The sequence below is a fragment of the Euprymna scolopes genome, chromosome 25 (assembly GCF_053919585.1).
Source record: "Euprymna scolopes isolate OS-2025 chromosome 25, ASM5391958v1, whole genome shotgun sequence".
Lineage (NCBI taxonomy): Eukaryota > Metazoa > Mollusca > Cephalopoda > Sepiida > Sepiolidae > Euprymna > Euprymna scolopes.
The window spans coordinates 67,904,892-67,926,415 of record NC_136506.1 but is presented as its reverse complement, the minus strand read 5'-3'; the positions used below and the strand labels follow the sequence as shown (position 1 = coordinate 67,926,415).

The following is a 21,524-nucleotide window of genomic DNA, read 5'->3' as shown; positions in this document are numbered from 1 at the left end:
ACTTATCCAATCCCGGGACTGACTTCATATCCGCCACCCCATTGTTGAAAATATACTTGAAATAAAGTAGTGTTTAAATCGTAAACTGTTTCCGCCATTTCCGAGACTGACTTCTTACCTCCCACCTCACTGTTTTAAATATACATGAAATAAAGTAATGTCTAAAACGTATATGGTTGCAGCCATTTCCGAGACTGACTTAATATCCTCCACCCCACTGTTAAAAATATACATGAAATAAAGTAATGTTTAATGCGTAAACGGTTTCAGCCATTTCCGGGACTGATTTCATATCCCTCAACACCACTGGTAAAAATATACTTGAAATAAAGTAATGTTTAAATCATAAACTAATTCAGCAGCTTTTCAAAATTAATATATAAAACATTAACACGGTTAGAGATTAGACAACCATTACTTCAACATGAATTTCTGAGTGTAGTATCAGTCTCAGAATTCAAGTGACTTTAATCCCCGCCTTTCCGAGAAGAGTTTTTGCAATTACTGCCATGATGACATAAGAGCGAAACTATGAACTCAGGATTACTTTATATATTTACGTGATTTTGGGAATGTTACAAATAAGCTCCTAGCGTGCACTGATCCATTTACCTGATTTTGGAATCAACGGTACATCCATGTGATTTTTGGAATATGACATCTTATCTCAATGCAGTACATCATAAATATATTATATTAATCTTTTTAACAGAAGATAATGATGTCATCACCGGAAGTAAACACGTCAGACTATCATCACTCCTACTTGAAAAGGAGGAGATTATGCCTGGCATCTCATTAAACTCTCACCAAATACATTAACTGCCATTTAGTACAATCTATATATTAATACGATGGCGTGTGTGTTCTTAAATCTCAACCAATGAAATTTACCGGAAAGCGTGACACACAAAAGAACCCACACGCTATCGTATTAATATATAGATAATAATAATAATAATAATAATAATAATAATAATAATAATAATAATAATAATAATAATAATAATACGGGTATATTTACATGGGTTTAATTAGTGTTTTATTTATTTATTTATTTATTTATTTGTTCTCTGAAAAATCGATTTCTGTTGACAACGTTTCTGATTTCTTCTTTCCTCTTGTATTTTTTCCAGAACAACAACTGCCTACGCATTAAAATCCTCGGTGATTGCTATTACTGTGTGAGTGGACTGCCCGAGGCTAGGCCAGACCACGCGAAATGCTGCGTTGAGATGGGCCTGGACATGATTGATGCCATTTGGTAAGTAATGCCACACCCCTTATTCCCCGCCAGCTTTCTTTTATCCATAACGACAATTTACACTCTCTTTCCATCTCTAGGGATGGAACTGGTGAATTGTCCGAGAGCGATCCCTTGTTTGTTCTCTTTTATGTTTCGAGTTTTATTTTTCGAATGATTTTGATGATAGAAAGATAAAGAAAATAACCAACCCTGAAAATGTACGTATAAATGTATTGCAGAAATACTATCATCAATACAGAAAGCAAACAGTGTAGAATTTTTTTTAATATGATAATGATGGTCCTTACAGTTGGACAACCTCTACACATGATTTTTTAAGTAATGCTCTCTCTTCTCCCTCGAGTGAAGACAGCGGTTAGGATTGTAAAATATTGGTCTAGTAGGTTCCCTTGATCTGAAACGGGTAGCTGAGAAAAAACGGCCGAACTGTTGTAAGAAAAATATGAGACCAGTAGTTTGGATAATACAAATATTATAAGCCATCTTAAAGATGTCATGTTTATAAGAGACGGGTATTGGCTCAGTGTTCTGGGTTCGATTCTCGTCCGGTTCACCTACGCTGACGAGTGGTATGACAAAACACGTGTGGTAGCTAATATCTTTTAATCTCTCTCTCTCTCTCTCTCTCTCTCTCTCTCTCTCTCTCTCTCTCTCTCTATATATATATATATATATATATATATATATATATATATATATATATATATATATATAAGTGAACGTGTCTGTGTGCGTCTGTGTACATTTCCCGATTTGACCTTTGATAACTCTACCAAACTCCTCCGACAATTTTGGGTCTAAACACTTGAAATTTTAGATATAGGTTTATTGGAAATGGATCTAACTTAATAACTTGATTTGAGCTCAAGACAATAAATTTTAAGGGGTAATAATAGGGGTCAAAGTTAAAAAAATTGACAACTTTTTTTTTTTTTGCTCGACATACATCTCCAAATACCCGGGGAAAAAAAAAAATATATATATGTGTGCGTGTGTGTGTGTGTGTGTGTGTGTGTGTGTGTGTGTGTGTGTTCAGTAAAACGATTCATGATTCAAAATTGACAGTAATATATATATATATATATAATATATATAGTATATATATAATATATACATATATATATATATATATATATATATATATATATATATATATATATATATATATGACGTAATGGAAAATATAAAGGAATCTGCAGCTTCACTTCCAATTTTCGGATTTTTACCATGTCAAATCACATATCAATTCCTTTTGACGGATTGATTGTTGCTATTTCTTCTGATGAGTTAAGGGCATAACAGATTCACTGATTGATATAATAATTAAGTGATTGATTTTGCGCTATGAAACAGATATCGTCAAGAATTGTATGTCAACTGAATTAAAGAAATAAATTATAAGATGGTCAAAATCATGAATTTTGGAATATAACTTTTTGTCATTTATTCTCTCTCTTTTTCTCTCTCTCTCTCTCTCTCTCTCTCTCTCTCTGTATATATATATATATATATATATATATATAGCTGTAGATATAGCTATAGATATGAACATATATATAGAGAGAGAGCGAGATATGTGTATGTAAAAACGAAACATAATTATTCGTAGACACATGCCCCATCGTTAATACTTGATTTTTCATTAGTATTGAAGACAAACAAAAATTGTATGTGTGTTGTAGCTATGTAGATCGATAATAATCACGCCAAAATCAGTGGTATAGCTAACAAAAAGTGTTTTTGGAAAAGTATGTTATAGAAGTACGTCATGTTTCTGAGGGCCATAACTGCTACGGATCGCTACCCCCTATGTGAAACCAGAAAAATCCAAAGTGTACCTATTTTCTCAATGTCAACTCAACGATTCTTTGATTTTGTTTCTTTTTGTTTAAAATAGAATTTTCCATTGCCAATTTTAATAACATAATGTATATTGATTTTTACACACATGACATAAATGTATATTGATTTTTACACACATAACATAAATGTATATTGATTTTAAACCAAAAAACTAAAAACTATAGACCACTCCATCCCTTCACAAATGTATTTTTACATTTTCGAAAATATGTGCACTTATTGTATGGCCTTTTAAGGTACTCAGAAAATTAAAAAACAAAACGCTATAGTTAAATATTCCCAGATTTTTAGCGGAATCAGAATCTGTAATTGTATCGGAATCAGGGAAAATATAAAAACCATCCAATCAGTAGTATGTGTCCTTATACTCTAGTTTTTCACAGATGCTCTCTAATTTACATAATGTTTGTACAAAAAACGAACACGCGTGTAAATTAGATGCCTTTTTGCTTCAATATTAGTTTTATACATATATACATATAAAGAGACTTGTAATTTTTTATTAATGTAAAACAAATACCACGACATAATCACATTGACAGACAGGACTCTTAGATAACTGAAGTTAAGCAACGGAGTTAAGTCTGATCAGTATCAGATGGGTGACCATTTAGAAATACCAGGCACTGTATGTTGCCCAGTTGATGGATTTTCAAATAAAATCACGAAAAATCAATACTGGTACAGGTGGTTTCCTAACGAGCCACGAATACACTTAATTCAGTAACAGATGCTCATAAATCGCAACTGGCGCATCATTTCGCGCCGTTTGAGTAACCAGCTTTCGGCCTAGCAAATGACTAAGATGGCTGACATTATTAGACAATTTTCGAGTGACACGCCAGCAAGTCAACACATTTGAATCGCTGTGATCGTGCGTAACTAATCGCAAAACAAACTTATTCGATTTAGTTCCAGAAATAATCGCTGGATTTCCGATTGATTTCTCTTCGAATCAATCCGATGAAGAAGACACGCGTATATCAATGAAATCCACATTACATTAAACCACGATTCATCCATCCTTCTCATATCAGACGGCTGTTCGATTGGCGCTTTTCCTCTCGTTTGTCCCTATTCCCGACCAGCACCAGCACCAGTACCACCGGAAAATGCCTATTTATAGGCGATACTGCTGCCAAGTGCACGCATGTAATTGCGGGCCCTAAATGGTGTTTACTTAACAAGAGGAAACAAAGTCTCCCTGTAAATCGTGACAATCTAATATTTGTCCACGCTCCGTCTCCGCTTGGCCGACCTCCTATACATAATAACAACGGATTCCTTATCTTATCTCGATTCATTTTATTACGTGAAGCTGGCTCAGTTTACATAAGACAGAAAATCTATAAATCTCGAGGCGAAGTTTTATTTATTGGACATGCTTGAATATATACTGGTTGCTAGAGAGCTAGGAAACTTCAGCCGTATAGTAAAATATTAGGATAATTAATAAATTTACATCAAAAATGCTAAGCTTTATTCTGAGAAACAGTATATTTCTTTATCTCTTCTTGAAGGGAATGTATCCTGACGAATTTGCTGCATGTCTGCCCCTCAACGCAAATACCTCCAAGCAAACGTACTATCAGCAAAACCCCACCCCTTCGCTCTAGAGGTTCCCAGGTACTGGAGAACATTCTACTATAATAGGTTCTTAACTGTAATCAATTGCCTTTAAAATTCCCCGCCTTCCTGTTTTCTCGTCTATCAACATTCAAAAAAAATTAAATGAAACGTGAGCAAACATCTCGCTATACAACAGCTCACTTGGAATACCGCTAAAAATCTGCCCCCTAATTCGTAGTAGTCGCATACGTTTCAGTGGAGATGTGTCTTGTTTGAGGCAAATATTAGTAAGAAAAAAAATTAGAATGCATGAAAAAGCGTGTTTTCTTATCTTTATGCGTACACATAAACCCACACTTATAACTGCCCTTCTTTCCGTGATGCGTTTCACAGTAGTGTTTATGCTTCATTTTGAACAGTTTCATCAACCTCAGTATGTAAACTTTTGTAACATTTTAATACGCAAATATGTTCGATATGTTGTATTTTCGTAAATGCGTCAATTGCGCATGTTTGTCCCTACTTATGAGCGACCAAATGTCAAATCGAATATAATCTTTTTATACTTAATCTTTGCATTATCGTTTCTTTCATCATCGCTGCATTTTATGAGTGACCGTTTTATCTCGTCTAGGTGTGAGCGATCTTCTGTTTCACTTCACGCAAGGTATTGAGTTTTTTCTTAATATCTTTATTAGACATAACATTTACTTATGGAGAGAGGAAAAGAGAGAGAAAGACTACAGTTATCCAGTTAATTGTTTACATCTTAACATTACTTTCTATCTAACTAAATGGTTTATACTCAGACGGACAGACATCAAAGTGACATTCGTCTTAGATTGTTCACATTATCAAACCGTATCTCATCTCTACGACTTTAAAAGCGAGACTGATTTTTAAAAACCTTTTACCTTCTCATATCGTTCGACTTTATTTGTCTAGCACGTTTGGCCTATTGGCCCTCTTCAAATTAAGTCATCTATCTAGAGGTATAATTCCGTTTGCTGTCATGTTACCCTGACATGCACTAATGTGATCCTCGCCAAAATTCGCAATATACACCTTAATCGCTACTTACTAGCGTAGGTTCCCGAATATATAATACTTGGACTCTAATATTAACCCTAATCTTAAATTTTTTCTAACTTTACGTGGAATGAGTTTCATCGATGTCAAAGTGGAGATCTGGACCCTAATTGTAACCCTAACCTGACGAATGTATAGTCAGGACTAAGCAAAGTCGGTTAAGGACGCGTTTTGCAAAACACATTTTTCCATTAGGGGCGGTGTTTTTCTACAAAAGATTAATTTATTTTTCATTAAATAGCCATGAAATTTCTTTGGGTCCCGCTACTATTGTGGATGGTTGGTTGAAATCGAACGGGTTGATTTATCTCGAGCCCAAATCGTCGACAAAATAATATTTTTCGGTTGTTTTATGGCAATCTGAAACGCCTTCTTAGAACAACATTGTCACTGGAGCTATACTCAAAATGCATTAAAATGCTTTTTGAGTATAGCTTCAGTGACAATGTTAAATTCTGTAAATTCTGTAAATCAAAATATATACACATATATTTAAGTTATTGTTTGAAGGAAGGAATATATATAGAAAAAATTTGTTTATTTCTTTAATCCATGAATTTTCAATAATGGCTCATATCATCAGAGGAAATGAAATGCAATTAGCAAAATTTTCAGCTATGAAAAAACAAGTATTTTGCTTTTCAGCACATATATTGGAAATGTTATTTGAATGGTGAATAAGAATCATAGAAAAAAGTATTTCATACAACCTGGGCAGTCCATTATCAGAATGAGTTCAATATTTTCCGGGATATTACTGCCAGGTCGGAGGAGTAGTGATCCAGGGGACTGACAGGATAATTCACTTTAATCTGGCTTTATCGTTCCATTGAATTTGCCTATCTTTGTAACTTGATTACATCTGTTTAACCTTTTGCTAAAAATGACCTTTAAGTATATTTTTACTTTTTTCTACTTTTTTTACAATTAATCAACTTTATTTGTTCATGCAGGTAACCTTGTCAGGTTCATAATTTTTATGCAAATGGCCTTCTGCTACATTTAATAATTATTTTGTTGATTTTGCATTTGTCGCCATGTGCAAGCTTTGTCAAAATGATTTCTTGGTACGCACGGCCTTAACATTTAACGCAAGAACACCCAATCAAATGTCAGCATCTTTTTCCACATCAAATTCTGATTTACCGTCATTTTCATAAAATGCCAAACTTATTAATAGATCAGATTCAGTAGAAAACGTACAGAAACCTGATTCCATTAATACTCAAATGCACCGTTGGAACTAAGGACTGACCAAGTCTGCTTATCTTTTGTCTATTCTTGCAATAAATTCTAATCTTACCTTCTTGGGGATGTTTCCTCATTTGCAAATAACTCAAAATAAAATTGATTTATTATTCCAACACTGACACATCATTGGTGCAAACGTTCTAATTGAACGTATAGAATGACCTTTGATCGCCAGACTGAAACGAAAGGACAGGCAATAATTTGATTACAGACACTCGCGGATAACTTGTCCTTCGTGTTTCACAATAAAACTCACAAACTCACCCGATCGATTTTTCTTTCCAAAATAAAGTAATTCCATGCCTTTTAGAAGTCCAAGCCTGTCCTATATACGTTTCTAGACTATTGCTGATAAACCAATATTTGGGATGGGGGGAGTCAAATAAATGAAATGATTTTTTTTTTTTTTAAACTTTCATTCACACCAAAAAGACACACAGCGTTATTTAGATTATTTTCACTTGTTGTTCAATGTAAGCTCCTACGTTTTTTTTTGTTTCAGATATATCTTGTCGAATTTTGGACAATTTCTGTCGAAATTGGAAATCTGCACGGAATTGCACATCTAAATAGGTTTACGACTCCCAAAGTCCATACTAAGAATTGTCCACAAGAACCAGTGATGCAGTGGATAAAGTACTTGGTAAATTCAGTCGTAGGGGGTTAAAGTTCAATCCTCAGTGCCGATCACACTCAAAATACAATTGCGAATTGTTACCTCTTCTGGATTAAATAGAGGGTTCTGGTCGAAATACGAATTCGATAAAAAGATTTTCGAGTTCAATAAGATACACTTGAAGAAGATTGGACGTTACATCGACGGAAATGTTATTTAGAATAAATCTCAAGATGAGATCAATACACCAAATAATCCAAATAACAGAAAGACATACTGTTCCTGCAACATGAGATGCCACTGTAATTTGGGGCTAGTTTTGTAGGGGGTATCATGAGTGTAGAAGTTATGTAGTAAGGTTTTTGTTCACCTGAAATTAAATTGTCTGCATGTTGGTACAGCTGGAAAAACAGAACAACGAGGGAACCTTATCTTAATAAAGTTAGGCGTGTTTATCAGTTTATATATTTTGTATGTACAGAATTTGCTCGTAAATCAATCAAGCGATCATTATGATTTTGGGAACACAGTACTAAACGTTAGGTTTTCAAATGTGAGCTGTGTTTTGTTTTAGTTTTATGCAAAAGAAGGAAGAAAGCGAGGGAAGCCTTTTGTGAAAATTCAAATATTACCGATTTTTTGTGAAATTTTCATTTATTTTGAAATAATTTAGATATCACTCAAATCGCTTTAAAGTATTTTGAATGGATTTTTAGGAATAATAGTCACAATTTGCCTTTTGAAAATTCAACTATTTCAGATTTACAGGAAATGTGATAGAGGTTCATCACTAGAGTTGTGACAACAGAATCAACCGAGAACCACATCCATCTATATAAAAAATATATAAGATATTAACGGATATATACTCAATATAATCAAAATAATGAAAAGATATGCTGTTGTCACAGCCCTAGTTATTAGACAGCAATGAAGTTACATCCAATGTATTTCATTTTAAGATTCCACCTATGTAGAGCTTTAATGTTTAGAAATTTTCTAGAATCAAAATAATGTAATGGATTTTTGTATCAAAATTAGCGTAAGGATTCTAAACATGTGGTCCAGCATGATTATATTTTAATTTCGTAAAGGGACATAAATGGGGCTAAACTGTTCTGTATACAGAATTAATTTAATTTATCAGTGGATGGGTATTCTGCTAGTACACGCGCGTGCGCGCGCATAGACACACACACACATATATATATAAACATTTTAACAAGTTTACACGGATTGATCAGCTTTTAGACATTTTCATCTATACTCCTACAAATTTGTTTTTTTTTGTGTGCGTGTATCGATATTTATATTAAAAAACTTTTTTCTATTTATTTAAAAAAGAAACACAACTTTGTTATATATGGGTCGTGGAATTGCATTCATCTGCAAAAGATCGAGTTAATTTGCATATTCTTTTAAACATTCATTTATCATTCAAACACGGCAGTGTTTGAATGTTTGGTTAAGTGGTAGTTTTAGGCATTTAGAACTGCTTTAAAGCTTCACCGCTAACTCATTTTTCGACCAAATTTCAAAAAATTATTACAGCGTTTATAGATCACCTTCTCAGCTATATTGTGAAAAAAAATTTCAATTTTTGTTCAGTAAAACAAAAGTTATGGTGAATTTTCTGGTGTTCAAAATCATAAAAATATGTAAGGAGGTGAGCGACGCTTTTTGTGATTGGTTTCCATAGCAACCACGTTGCTTAAGCTTCTACTGTTGCTACTAATTAACTGCTGTCCCGAAAAGGGAAGAATGAAAGCACGAAAGGGAGATAATTGGGGTGGTTTTATTGAAAGGAGACGAGTGCCATACATTGCTATTGCATATGTATATGTTATGTTTATGGGGGCAAAAAATAAGACTAAAATTAAACAAAAAACAAGTGAATTTATTGGAAGCCTAGAAAAATCCGATTACAATAGAAAAATGCGAGCATGGTTAAGCTTGAACATGGAAAAGTAAAGTTAAAACTGGAAAAGAAAAAGATATTTTAGTAAAAATATAATAAATTTATAACTTATAAATTATAATTTGCAGCATTAAGATTTTTTAATTCACTTTATAACATTATATTATCAATGTTTAATGCTACAATATTTTAAGTTATAAATTTATTATATTTTTTACTAGAATATCTTGTCCTTTTCCTTTCCGGTTTTAACAACTAGTCCTTTACTTTTCCATGTTTAAGCTTAACCATATTACTTTTCCTGCTCGCATTTTTCTGTTGTAATATATTCATACATCTTACATCTTTTTTCTTCCAAATGACTGTCGTTTGAATATTATGACCTTCCATTTCTGGTAATTAGTCATTTTATCAAAAATTCTTCATAAGTTTTGGTTTCGGTTTCGATTATAGCTGATGGCACTCAAGTCATCTATTTTTTATAAATAATTTTACCAAAATTTATTCATAAGTTTTGGTTTCGGTTTTGATTATAGCTAAAGGAACTCAAGTTATATATACACACATTTTTTTTCTTCATAAACTTTGGTTTCGGTTTCGATTCAAGCTGATGCACCCAAGTAATATGGATATATTTTTGAAATCATAACTTTATAATATATAAGAATCGATATAAAATTGGCTCTACATCAACATATTACATATGAAAGAGACCGCTGTGGAATTTCCACAGGTCTTGCTAGTTTTAATTAATTCCCTTTTAGTTTTTTTTTTTTTCGGTTTTCTTTATGATATATAATCATCTTTAGTTAATTATTACGTGTAATTATATTCATGCAGATATTCTACGTAACTTATACGTACGTAATATTTGCATTTTTTTTTTTTTAACTTTAGTATATTGGGTCCAATATAATATAATAATAAATATGATATTTGCATTAATCAAAATACAATATTTAAGCGTATTTTACGACCGAGCAATGCTGGGCAGCCTACTAGTTTTCAAATAAAATTTTCCTAAAATGCTGTTGAAAATCGGAAGACAGAAAAAAACTGCCGCGTTATTACTGCCTCAATTTTTTGGTAGGAACCCAATATATGCAGATTGCGTACGTATTATTATAGAATCAACAGAGGATTGATTATTATATATTGTGAGGAATAATTTACCCAGTGTACTAATTGGCAAAAAAAAATAAAAAATAATAATAATGATAATGTCGTTCATCAAATTTCGTTTGTGTTTATTTACAATATTACGTTTGGGTTTGATAATAGATACCCTGGAATAACTTCTGATTAATATTTAAAATAATTGATTTGCGGCGATTTAAAATGGTACCCCCTTCTATTATCGTAAATTGAACTCATTAATACGAAAAAATTAAAATAAAATGGTGCCGTACACTACACTATATCTCCAGATTCTAATAAATTTGTTTGTTAAGAAGGGTTGATGTTAAGATTTTATTATCTCCATTGGCCGGTGTAACATAAAATAATTCCCAGTTAAAAATCTGTTTTTAATATCGGATGTTTTTCGATTTTCGATACTTATCGGATGAATTTCTGCAGAAAACATATATAAGAACACTGCCAGACATATAAATAAGCTTTGCGTGAAATTTAAGATAGGTTGAGGTATTTCGGAACCTATGAGAAAGGAACTTTCACACACACAAACAAGGTGTCTTTATATATATATATATATATATATATATATATATATATATATTAGTGATGGGGGAATTCCAATATTTTTCCCGATTTCGATGAAATTGCTAGTTCCGATTCCGATTTTTTATAAATATCTATATATTTAACTATAGAGTTGTTATTTTCTTCGATTTCTGTAATAAACACCTGTTACATATGCAGGTAATTTCCTAAACGTAAATGTACACTTGTGGAGGATGATCTATCGATTTTAGCTTTACTGGTATTTTAAAATCAATAAATATTTATTTCGTCATTATTACCAGCAATAGAAGGTATTGCTTTAAATAAAATCAAATAAAAAAGACAATTAAAAGAGTCGTTTTGGTATCGGAAAATAAGCACCAAATTTTTGGATTCCGATACCGATACCTCTAAATTTGTCGATGTTTCCAGTTCCCGATTCCGATTAATCGGACCAACACTAATATATATATATATATATATATATATATATATAATAAATTCCACAGCCAAACAACGTCGCAGCCCACAAGAGCCATGACAGTCAAAGAACCGGAAGTCCAAGACTCGAGTTTCGCCCTCATTTGAGCTCATCAGTTAGACACATCCGAACTCAGGATTCGAAACCCGAGCCTCTTGCATGCAAGGCAAGCACTCTACCAACTGAGCAAACGCCCTGCACACAAGAATTTAAATTAACCAACACAAGTAGGTTCATTTCACAGTCGGATTTCGGCTCGGTTTGCTTGATGTGTGTTGGTTAATTGAAATTCTTGTGTGCAGGGCGTTTACTCAGTTGGTAGAGTGCTTACCTTGCATGCAAGAGGCTCGGGTTTCGAATCCTGAGTTCGGATGTGTCTAACTGATGAGCCCAAATGAGGGCGAAACTCGAGTCTTGGACTTCCGGTTCTTTGACTGTCATGGCTCTTGTGGGCTGCGACGTTGTCTGGCTGTGGAATTTATTATATACAATCTCTCACATTCTGAAAATCATATATATATATATATATATGTATGCATATGGATATGATATGTGTATGTATATGGATATGTGTGTATACATTTATATATGTATGTATATGTGTATGTATACATATATGTATATATATATGTGTGTATATATTATATATAATATATGCATTTTATATATATATATATACAGTGATGATCATATTTATTGGCACGGTAAAATAAAAGTTAAATTTTGTCTAATAAATTCTAAAAAAGGGATTAAATTAAAGAAAATAACAAAGTATATTATGTATTTTTAACTGGCCTTTCCGATGCAGCAATCGGATTTTAGAAAAAATAAATACCAAAGGAACAACAAACATAATTGCAAAAAACCCTTGTTCAAAATTATTGGCACGATTTATTTAATAATCAATTGTATAGCCTTTGGCCTTGATTACCTTTCTCAGTCGCTTTTCATAGTTTACAACCAATTTGTTGCACTCTTCAGTAGTAATTTTAGCCCACTCTTCCTGACAATAATCCTCCAATTGAATAAGATTCTTAGGCTTCCTTTGCATTACCCTCAATTTTAATGTTCTCCATAAATTTTCAATTGGATTAAGGTCTGGGCTTTGTGATGGCCACTCCAAAACATTAATATGATTGTCCTCAAGCCATTTCTTAGTCAGTTTAGCCGAATGCTTTGGGTCATTATCTTGCATGAACCACCAACGACGACCAAGTGAGAGCTCTTTAGCAGAGTCTTTCAGGTTTTCATCCAATATTTTAACATAATCTTCCTTTTTTATGCTACCTGTGACCTTAACAAGTCGCCCTGGTCCAGAGGCAGCAAAGGATCCCGAAAACATCAAACTGCCTCCACCGTGCTTCACTGTGGGTATGGTGTTCTTAGGCAGGAAAGCTTCGCCAGATTTTCTGTAAATATAAGACACTTTATTATGGCCAAATAACTCTATTTTCGTTTCGTCAGTCCATAGAACACGTTTCCAGAATGCAACATCTTTATCAATATGACGTTTTGCAAAGGCTAGCCTTGCTTTCAGGTGCATAGGCTTCAATAAGGGAGTCTTTCTCGGACGACATGCTTTTAAACCAGCTCTCTTCAAAACTCTACCAACTGTATGTCGAGATACATTCACTCCAGAGGTGCTCTGTTCATCAACAATCTCCCCAACAGAGATCCTTGGGTTTTGTTTTACTTGTCGAGCAATTTTCCGTTCATCTCTTGGGGAAAGAATCCTTTTTCTCCCTCTACCCTCTAAACTCATAACGTGGCCTTGCGATTTGAACTTGTTTATTATGGCTCTAACAGTGGATTTGGGAAGGTTTAGCTTCTTTGAAATCTTATCATAGCCCTCCCCATTGGTATGGCATGCTACAACAAGCTTCCTGACGTCTTCGCTGTGTTCCTTAGTTTTAACCATGGCGATTGAAAATTATAATTTATTCACTTATAATAAATTAAATAAATTTTAGCGTTTAAATAAATCGCTATCTAAAAATTATCTGAAAAAAAATTATTCACTGAATTAGCGTTAAACAAGCATAATATGGCTATAAAAAAGTTCAGAAAGCACGTAAACCGGAAATTGATTGATATTATACTGATACTAAAAAAAAAACAAAGCCGTGCCAATAATTTTGAACAAGGGTTTTTTGCAATTATGTTTGTTGTTCCTTTGTTATTTATTTTTTCTAAAATCCGATTGCTGCATCGGAAAGGCCTGTTAAAAATACATAATATACTTTGTTATTTTCTTTAATTTAATCCCTTTTTTAGAATTTATTAGACAAAATTTAACTTTTATTTTACCGTGCCAATAAATATGATCATCACTGTATATATATATATATATATATATATATATATATATATATATATATATATATATATATATATATATATATATATATGTTTGGAGAGAGTGCAAGATGTTTTCTGCGACTGCACAAAAATTATATATACAACAATTCTTCTGTTTCTCTTATTTGTTATAAAATTTTCGCCGAGTATCTTTCACCTTTCATTACTATTGCCCTCATCGTCTTGCAAAAATGCATCCTTGTCGCAAGAGACCATGCCCATCTTCTGTTTTTTCCCTCTCCACCAACGTTAAGTCTTGCTTTTCATTCCACACTCTCCCTTCATTTAGTCGATTTCGATTTTAATATCTGCACAATGACCGGCCCATCTGACCCGAGCTCTAATCTCCAACAGCGCATCTTTCCTCTTTACTTGATTTCATTATGCTTTCGACGCGAAACAGTGCCAGAAATAGACCCGGCACGAGCACAAAATCAGTCTTTTTTTATTTTTTCACTCTGTTTGCGTTCAATTATTTTCAGAATGATATTTGTACTACACGAAATCACAAACGTTTTAAGCGCAGAAACTACGACAAAGATGACTCAAACGTGTTTGGTATACGCAACAAACACATGCTTAAGCATCACTATGCAATTCCTAGAACTACGTAATTAAAGAACGGAGCTATTAAACCTGACATAGTGATACGAGCCAAGAAGAAAGCAACTTTTCCTGAACAATCAAATGTTCGTCCGTCGAAAAGATAATGACGATCCGATCATCCTAGAGAGATGACTCGCTCTGAATTGGAAGCAAATGTTGCGCAATCTCTAATCAGTCTTCACCTGAGTCAGCACTGCTTGATTCCAGTAGTAAGAAGTCCAGGGTGACTGGAAACAATTCAGAGATAAATAAAGAGCACATACAGCACCTGGAATGCCTTTGAAGCGCAAGCGGCTACTGTGATAAGAGTCAGATTTATAGTCAACCTTGGCAGAGAGTTCCTATTTACAATGCCTCCCCACGGGACAGTTAGACACCAAGGTCGTTTTTTAACGTGTAGAAAAGGAACAAAAATTCCAAAATTGTCTCTGTCGTCAAGGATTTCTCCTCCACTGAGAGAGAACAAGAAATTGAAGTGCAGCATCTGAAGAACAGATGGTATTTATTTGCTCCCACACCGAGCAAATTAGGCACAAGGCCGATTTTTAATGTGAGGAGTGAAGGGAGGGGGAAGGGAAAAAGGGGACCAGCTCCCGAGAGGTGGGAAATGGGAGCTGGTTAAAGGTCAGGTATGTGGGGTTGCCCTCACATCTGGTCTTTGCTTGCAGTATCTGTCGGAACAGATGGTATTTATTTGCTCCCCCACCAAGCAAATTAGGCACAAGGCCGATTTTTAATGTGAGGAGTGAAGGGAGGGGGAAGGGAAAAAGGGGACCAGCTCCCGAGAGGTGGGAAATGGGAGCTGGTTAAAGGTCAGGTATGTGGGGTTGCCCTCACATCTGGTCTTTGCTTGCAGTATCTGTCGGAACAGATGGTATTTATTTGCTCCCCCACCAAGCAAATTAGGCACAAGGCCGATTTTTAATGTGAGGAGTGAAGGGAGGGGGAAGGGAAAAAGGGGACCAGCTCCCGAGAGGTGGGAAATGGGAGCTGGTTAAAGGTCAGGCATGTGGGGTTGCCCCCACATCTGGTCTTTGCTAGTCATAGCTAGTCATAGCTTGCAGTATCTGTCGGAACAGATACTACACTTTGATCTTGGCCCGAGGACTAAGTTGGGCTGCATGCTAGTAGTGTCGGGGATACGGAACGAGAAGCTGTTCGAGGAAAAAAAACTATTCGGGTATACAATATTATGACTGGTGACCTCTATAGTTAAGGGGTTGGATTTTACTGCTAGACAAATAAGTTGGGGTATTTAGTTGAGGTGGTACAAGTGCTGCAAGTTCATCACAACGTATTCTGTGACAGGTTTTTTTTTTTTTACAACAGTTAAGATGATAACTGTCCGCAAATAAAAAAACACAGTATTGTTTATATATTTTTTCTTAATTGTATGCTGTCAGTTTTATTGAAATTTTATTGAATTTAAAATGCACATTAAAAAAAAACAGATCGTATATATGTAACTCCTACTTACAGCTCAAACAGTCAGTGTTCGACTTTAGTTTTTAAAAATAGAACTACGTACTATGCTGATTTTCAAAAGCAGCACATATTTAACTTACTGTTGGTTTCCAGATTTAGATAAAAGAAAAAAAATTTAGCAGTACTTACACGACAATCGCGTTATTAGCACGACTTTGTGACCCGTGTCCACATCGGCATTTACATCTCTAGTCCTTTATACACGGCCAGACATAACAAGCACTTAGTACATGGTCAAACACAGCTAGTCTTCACTACACGGCCAGACACAACTAGCTCTCACTCCATACATGGCTAGATACAACTAGACTTTTATTCACGACCAGACACAACTAGCTCTCACTCCATACATGGCTAGATACAACTAGACTTTTATTCACGGCCAGACACAACTAGCTCTCACTCCATACATGGCTAGATACAACTAGACTTTTATACACGGCCAGACACAACTAGCTCTCACTCCATACATGGCTAGATACAACTAGACTTTTATACACGGCCAGACACAACTAGCTCTCACTCCATACATGGCTAGATACAACTAGACTTTTATACACGGCCAGACACAACTAGCTCTCACTCCATACATGGCTAGATACAACTAGACTTTTATACACGGCCAGACACAACTAGCTCTCACTCCATACATGGCTAGATACAACTAGACTTTTATACACGGCCAGACACAACTAGCTCTCACTCCATACATGGCTAGATAGACTTTTATACACGGCCAGACACAACTAGCTCTCACTCCATACATGGCTAGATACAACTAGACTTTTATACACGGCCAGACACAACTAACCCTTCATACTTTTGCTGACTTTCAAACATAAAAATAAACTCAAAAAGTCTGACTCTCGAATGGAGATTAACACTTCTCCATAACATGACTAAGCCAACTCTAAAAAGAAATGCGTCACTTGTGCATTTTAGAGCTTGAGAGAATTTTCTGTTTTCATCTTGGAGATATCCACTCGTAACAGGGGGGGGGCGTAATCCCAGGAATTCTTACGAACGTTTAAATTTTGTAAAATAAAAAATAAAAAACAAGTGAAACATGCATGGTTCCCTGTGAGTGCATAATGAACGAGGCATTAAAAAAATGACTGAGTTTGGCATTTGCTCCCCTTCCATTTAGCCTCAAAAGTCCCCAGGGGACGTCAAATCCTGGTGAAAATGAACAAACGGTGCAGTTTTAGGCCTTAACATATGTAAATTTGAGTTCTGCACCATGCAAAAAAAAAAAAAGAAATGACTAAGTCCATCATTTGCCTCCGCCCCCCCCCCCCATTTGGCCCCAAAAGTCCCCAAGGCCTTAACATATTTAAATTTGAGTTCAGCACCATGCAAAACTGCTAAATAGACATACACAGAAAATTTTGGGCAAATATGGTAAAATAGTCCCAAAAAATGGAGTGTTTTTATTAGTCCTAAAAGAATCCCTGAGGCACACACAAGAGTTATCGCGAAGTATAGACAAACAAAATTATATAGAAATCAGTTAGTTACAACTTTTCAGAAAGTTTTATAAAATCCAAGGCATCAATTTTTTTTAAGTACAAAAGTGTCAATTTTAGCCATTTTAACCCGAAAGCCATTCCTAGGGCAGCAACTGGAGTTTTCTCGGAAAATCCGTTCTGTTATTTTTTTACTCTTATCATGTTTAATGTTTGTGCAAAAAATTCCAAAAATTCCAAGGCGTAGTTATTGAGAAAAGTGCGGACAGACGAACGGACGAACAGACGAAGGGACAAGGGTGAATTTACAGTTCCACCCCACCCGTTTTGTCAGGGGACCAAAAAATGTCGTCGGAAATTAGAACAAAGAAGACACGCTTTTTGGTAATGACTGTTCAAAACTATTGATAAGGATTTTTTTTTTATTACAAATGTTTTATTTTGTAAAAGTTCCTTTAAGTCAATATGTTTTTAAATAATGGCCACTTTTATTTGTTTCAGAAAAAATACAAAAATATTGCCTGTTCTAATTTATTTCGAAATTCTAATTAATAAAACCTTCAAACAATAAATTTTCAGATAATTAAGGTTATTCTGTTAATTTAGTGTTTTGCTTTTACCAAAATGTTACGTGAAACTTTAACATTTTCGGTGAAATTTTTAAATTGTCTTCCTCTCTTCCGAGGCCCTGTCGGTGGGGCATTAGAATACGCCGACTGCCCCCCCCCCCCATGCAGAGGGTAAAAGTCCCTCAATGGGGATCCTGGATATGACCTTAAACTATATCCAGTGGTGAGGGCCCCAGCTTGTGGGCTTTGGGGAGTATGGAGCCACCCTTTAATTACCATTGCTCCCAGGTCCACTCTGACCCGGAGTGGTAGTATCTGTTAGGGTCCTAACTATGGGTGAAATAGAAACCGACGTGAAAACAAATATATTCTATTAAAAAAAGATTTTCTTCAAAATCTTTGGATTCGGCATTAAATAACCCGAAAAGGGTTGATATGCCGTAAAAAAAAAAAACAACCAACCAACCATCCTCTCTTGAACGTCTCCAAAGATGAAAAAACAAAAATGTCGTCAAAGTGCATAAGTCATAAAAATCCGACTCTCGAATTGGAAAAACTGTACTTTCTCTTGACGAAAAATTACTTGTGAACTAAATAAAGAAAACTAACAGCATTCCCACGACAACGTGCGTTATTAGCACGTCTCTCTTCGCTACCAAACATCCGAGACTGATTATCTTCCACAATTCGACCTTCTTAACATCATTCTCTCATATGCAAATTAATGTATTCATATTTGCAAACCACGCAACCTTACCTAACTTGTCTGTGCGTCATAGTTTCCAAAATTGAGTAAATATCGCCACGATTTAGGGCAAATTCCGTTAGAGATAACCGTCCCCAAAGTTTATCGGGAAATTAAGAAGTCTAGAATTGCAATAGCGACAGCCGGGTTAAGTCAAATGCTTCCCAAACGTAATTTATGGCCAACGCCTAAAGTAGCACTATCGAAAGTGTTAAAAGCCGATCACTGCGGTCAAATCCGATAAGAAGTTTTCTTTTCCCTTCCTCGACTCCGTCTGGCTCGTAAATCATCCGACGTGGACGGTGTTTTATAACCTTAGATCAAGATTACTTAATTACTATGTCCGCCTTGAAAAGCTGTAAACTACCTCCCCTTTCAATTCATGATTCTTGGATATTATATATTTCGATTTCGGGGGCGTCCTTGCCGCAGATCTATAATTTACTACTCTTATGAGACGAAGTAAGAATTATAGACAAAGTGGAGAGTAAGACGATTCAAAGAAGAAGCACATATGCTGAAAGATAGTTACTTCAAGATCAAAGTGTAGTATCTGTTCCGGCAGATACTGCACTTAAGATAATTTGTACCAGTCAATGGAGGGGAAACCCTCTATACTGGGACAATTATTATTTTTGGTAACCAGAGTGACCCCTTTTAGGGGAGCTGGTTTTTACCTCACATTAAAAACGGCCTTGTGCCTAATTTGCTCAGTGGGGGAGCAAATAAACACCATCTGTTCCGGCAGATGCTGCACTTAAGATACTTTGTACCAGTCAATGGAGGGGAAACCCTCTATACTGGGACAATTATTATTTTTGGTAACCAGAGTGCCCCCTTTTTGCCTACTTTTAGGGGAGCTGGTTTTTACCTCACATTAAAAACGGCCTTGTGCCTAATTTGCTCAGTGGGGGAGCAAATAAATACCATCTGTTCCGGCAGATACTACACTTAAGATAATTTGTACCAGTCAATGGAGGGGAAACCCTCTATACTGGGACAATTATTATTTTTGGTAACCAGAGTGCCCCCTTTTTGCCTACTTTTGGGGGAGCTGGTTTTTACCTCACATTAAAAACGGCCTTGTGCCTAATTTGCTCAGTGGGAGAGCAAATAAATACCATCTGTTCCGGCAGATGCTGCAAGCTATGACTAGCTATGACTAGCAAAGACCAGATGTGGGGGCAACCCCACATACCTGACCTTTAACCAGCTCCCATTTCCCACCTCTCAGGAGCTGGTCCCCTTTTTCCCTTCCCCCTCCCTTCACCCCTCATATTAAAAATCGGCCTTGTGCCTAATTTGCTCGGTGGGGGAGCAAATAAATACCATCTGTTCCGGCAGATGCTGCAAGCTATGACTAGCTATGACTAGCTATGACTAGCAAAGACCAGATGTGGGGGCAACCCCACATGCCTGACCTTTAACCAGCTCCCATTTCCCACCTCTCGGGAGCTGGTCCCCTTTTTTCCTTCCCCTTCCCTTCACTCCTCACATTAAAAATCGGCCTTGTGCCTAATTTGCTCGGTGGGGGAGCAAATAAATACCATCTGTTCCGGCAGATACTGCAAGCTATGACTAGCTATGACTAGCAAGGACCAGATGTGGGGGCAACCCCACATGCCTGACCTTTAACCAGCTCCCATTTCCCACCTCTCGGGAGCTGGTCCCCTTTTTCCCTTCCTCCTCCCTTCACTCCTCACATTAAAAATCGGCCTTGTGCCTAATTTGCTCGGTGGGGGAGCAAATAAATACCATCTGTTCCGGCAGATGCTGCAAGCTATGACTAGCTAGGACTAGCTATGACTAGCAAAGACCAGATGTGGGGGCAACCCCACATGCCTGACCTTTAACCAGCTCCCATTTCCCACCTCTCGGGAGCTGGTCCCCTTTTTTCCTTCCCCTTCCCTTCACTCCTCACATTAAAAATCGGCCTTGTGCCTAATTTGCTCGGTGGGGGAGCAAATAAATACCATCTGTTCCGGCAGATACTGCAAGCTATGACTAGCTATGACTAGCAAGGACCAGATGTGGGGGCAACCCCACATGCCTGACCTTTAACCAGCTCCCATTTCCCACCTCTCGGGAGCTGGTCCCCTTTTTCCCTTCCCCCTCCCTTCACTCCTCACATTAAAAATCGGCCTTGTACCTAATTTGCTCGGTGAGGGAGCAAATAAATACCATCTGTTCCGGCAGATACTGCAAGCTATGACTAGCTATGACTAGCAAAGACCAGATGTGGGGGCAACCCCACATGCCTGACCATTAACCAGCTCCCATTTCTCACCTCTCGGGAGATGGTCCCCTTTTCCCTTCCCCCTCCCCTTCACTCCTCATATTAAAAATCGGCCTTGTGCCTAATTTGCTCGGTGGGGGAGCAAATAAATACCATCTGTTCCGGCAGATGCTGCAAGCTATGACTAGCTATGACTAGCAAAGACCAGATGTGGGGGCAACCCAACATACCTGACCTTTAACCAGCTCCCATTTCCCACCTCTCGGGAGCTGGTCCCCTTTTCCCCTTCCCCCTCCCTTCACTCCTCACATTAAAAATCGGC

General features: G+C 36.1%; 1 protein-coding gene across 1 annotated transcript in view; it reads left to right on the top strand.

Annotated features, from left to right (window-relative positions):
- The window catches only part of LOC145247222 (uncharacterized), a 341,528-nt gene that overhangs the window by 118,630 nt on the left and 201,374 nt on the right, over positions 1–21,524 (top strand). The window contains exon 4 of the mRNA XM_080108849.1: positions 1,137–1,264. Within this exon, the coding sequence (XP_079964975.1) occupies positions 1,137–1,264 (128 nt within the window). The remainder of the gene's footprint in view (positions 1–1,136; positions 1,265–21,524) is intronic.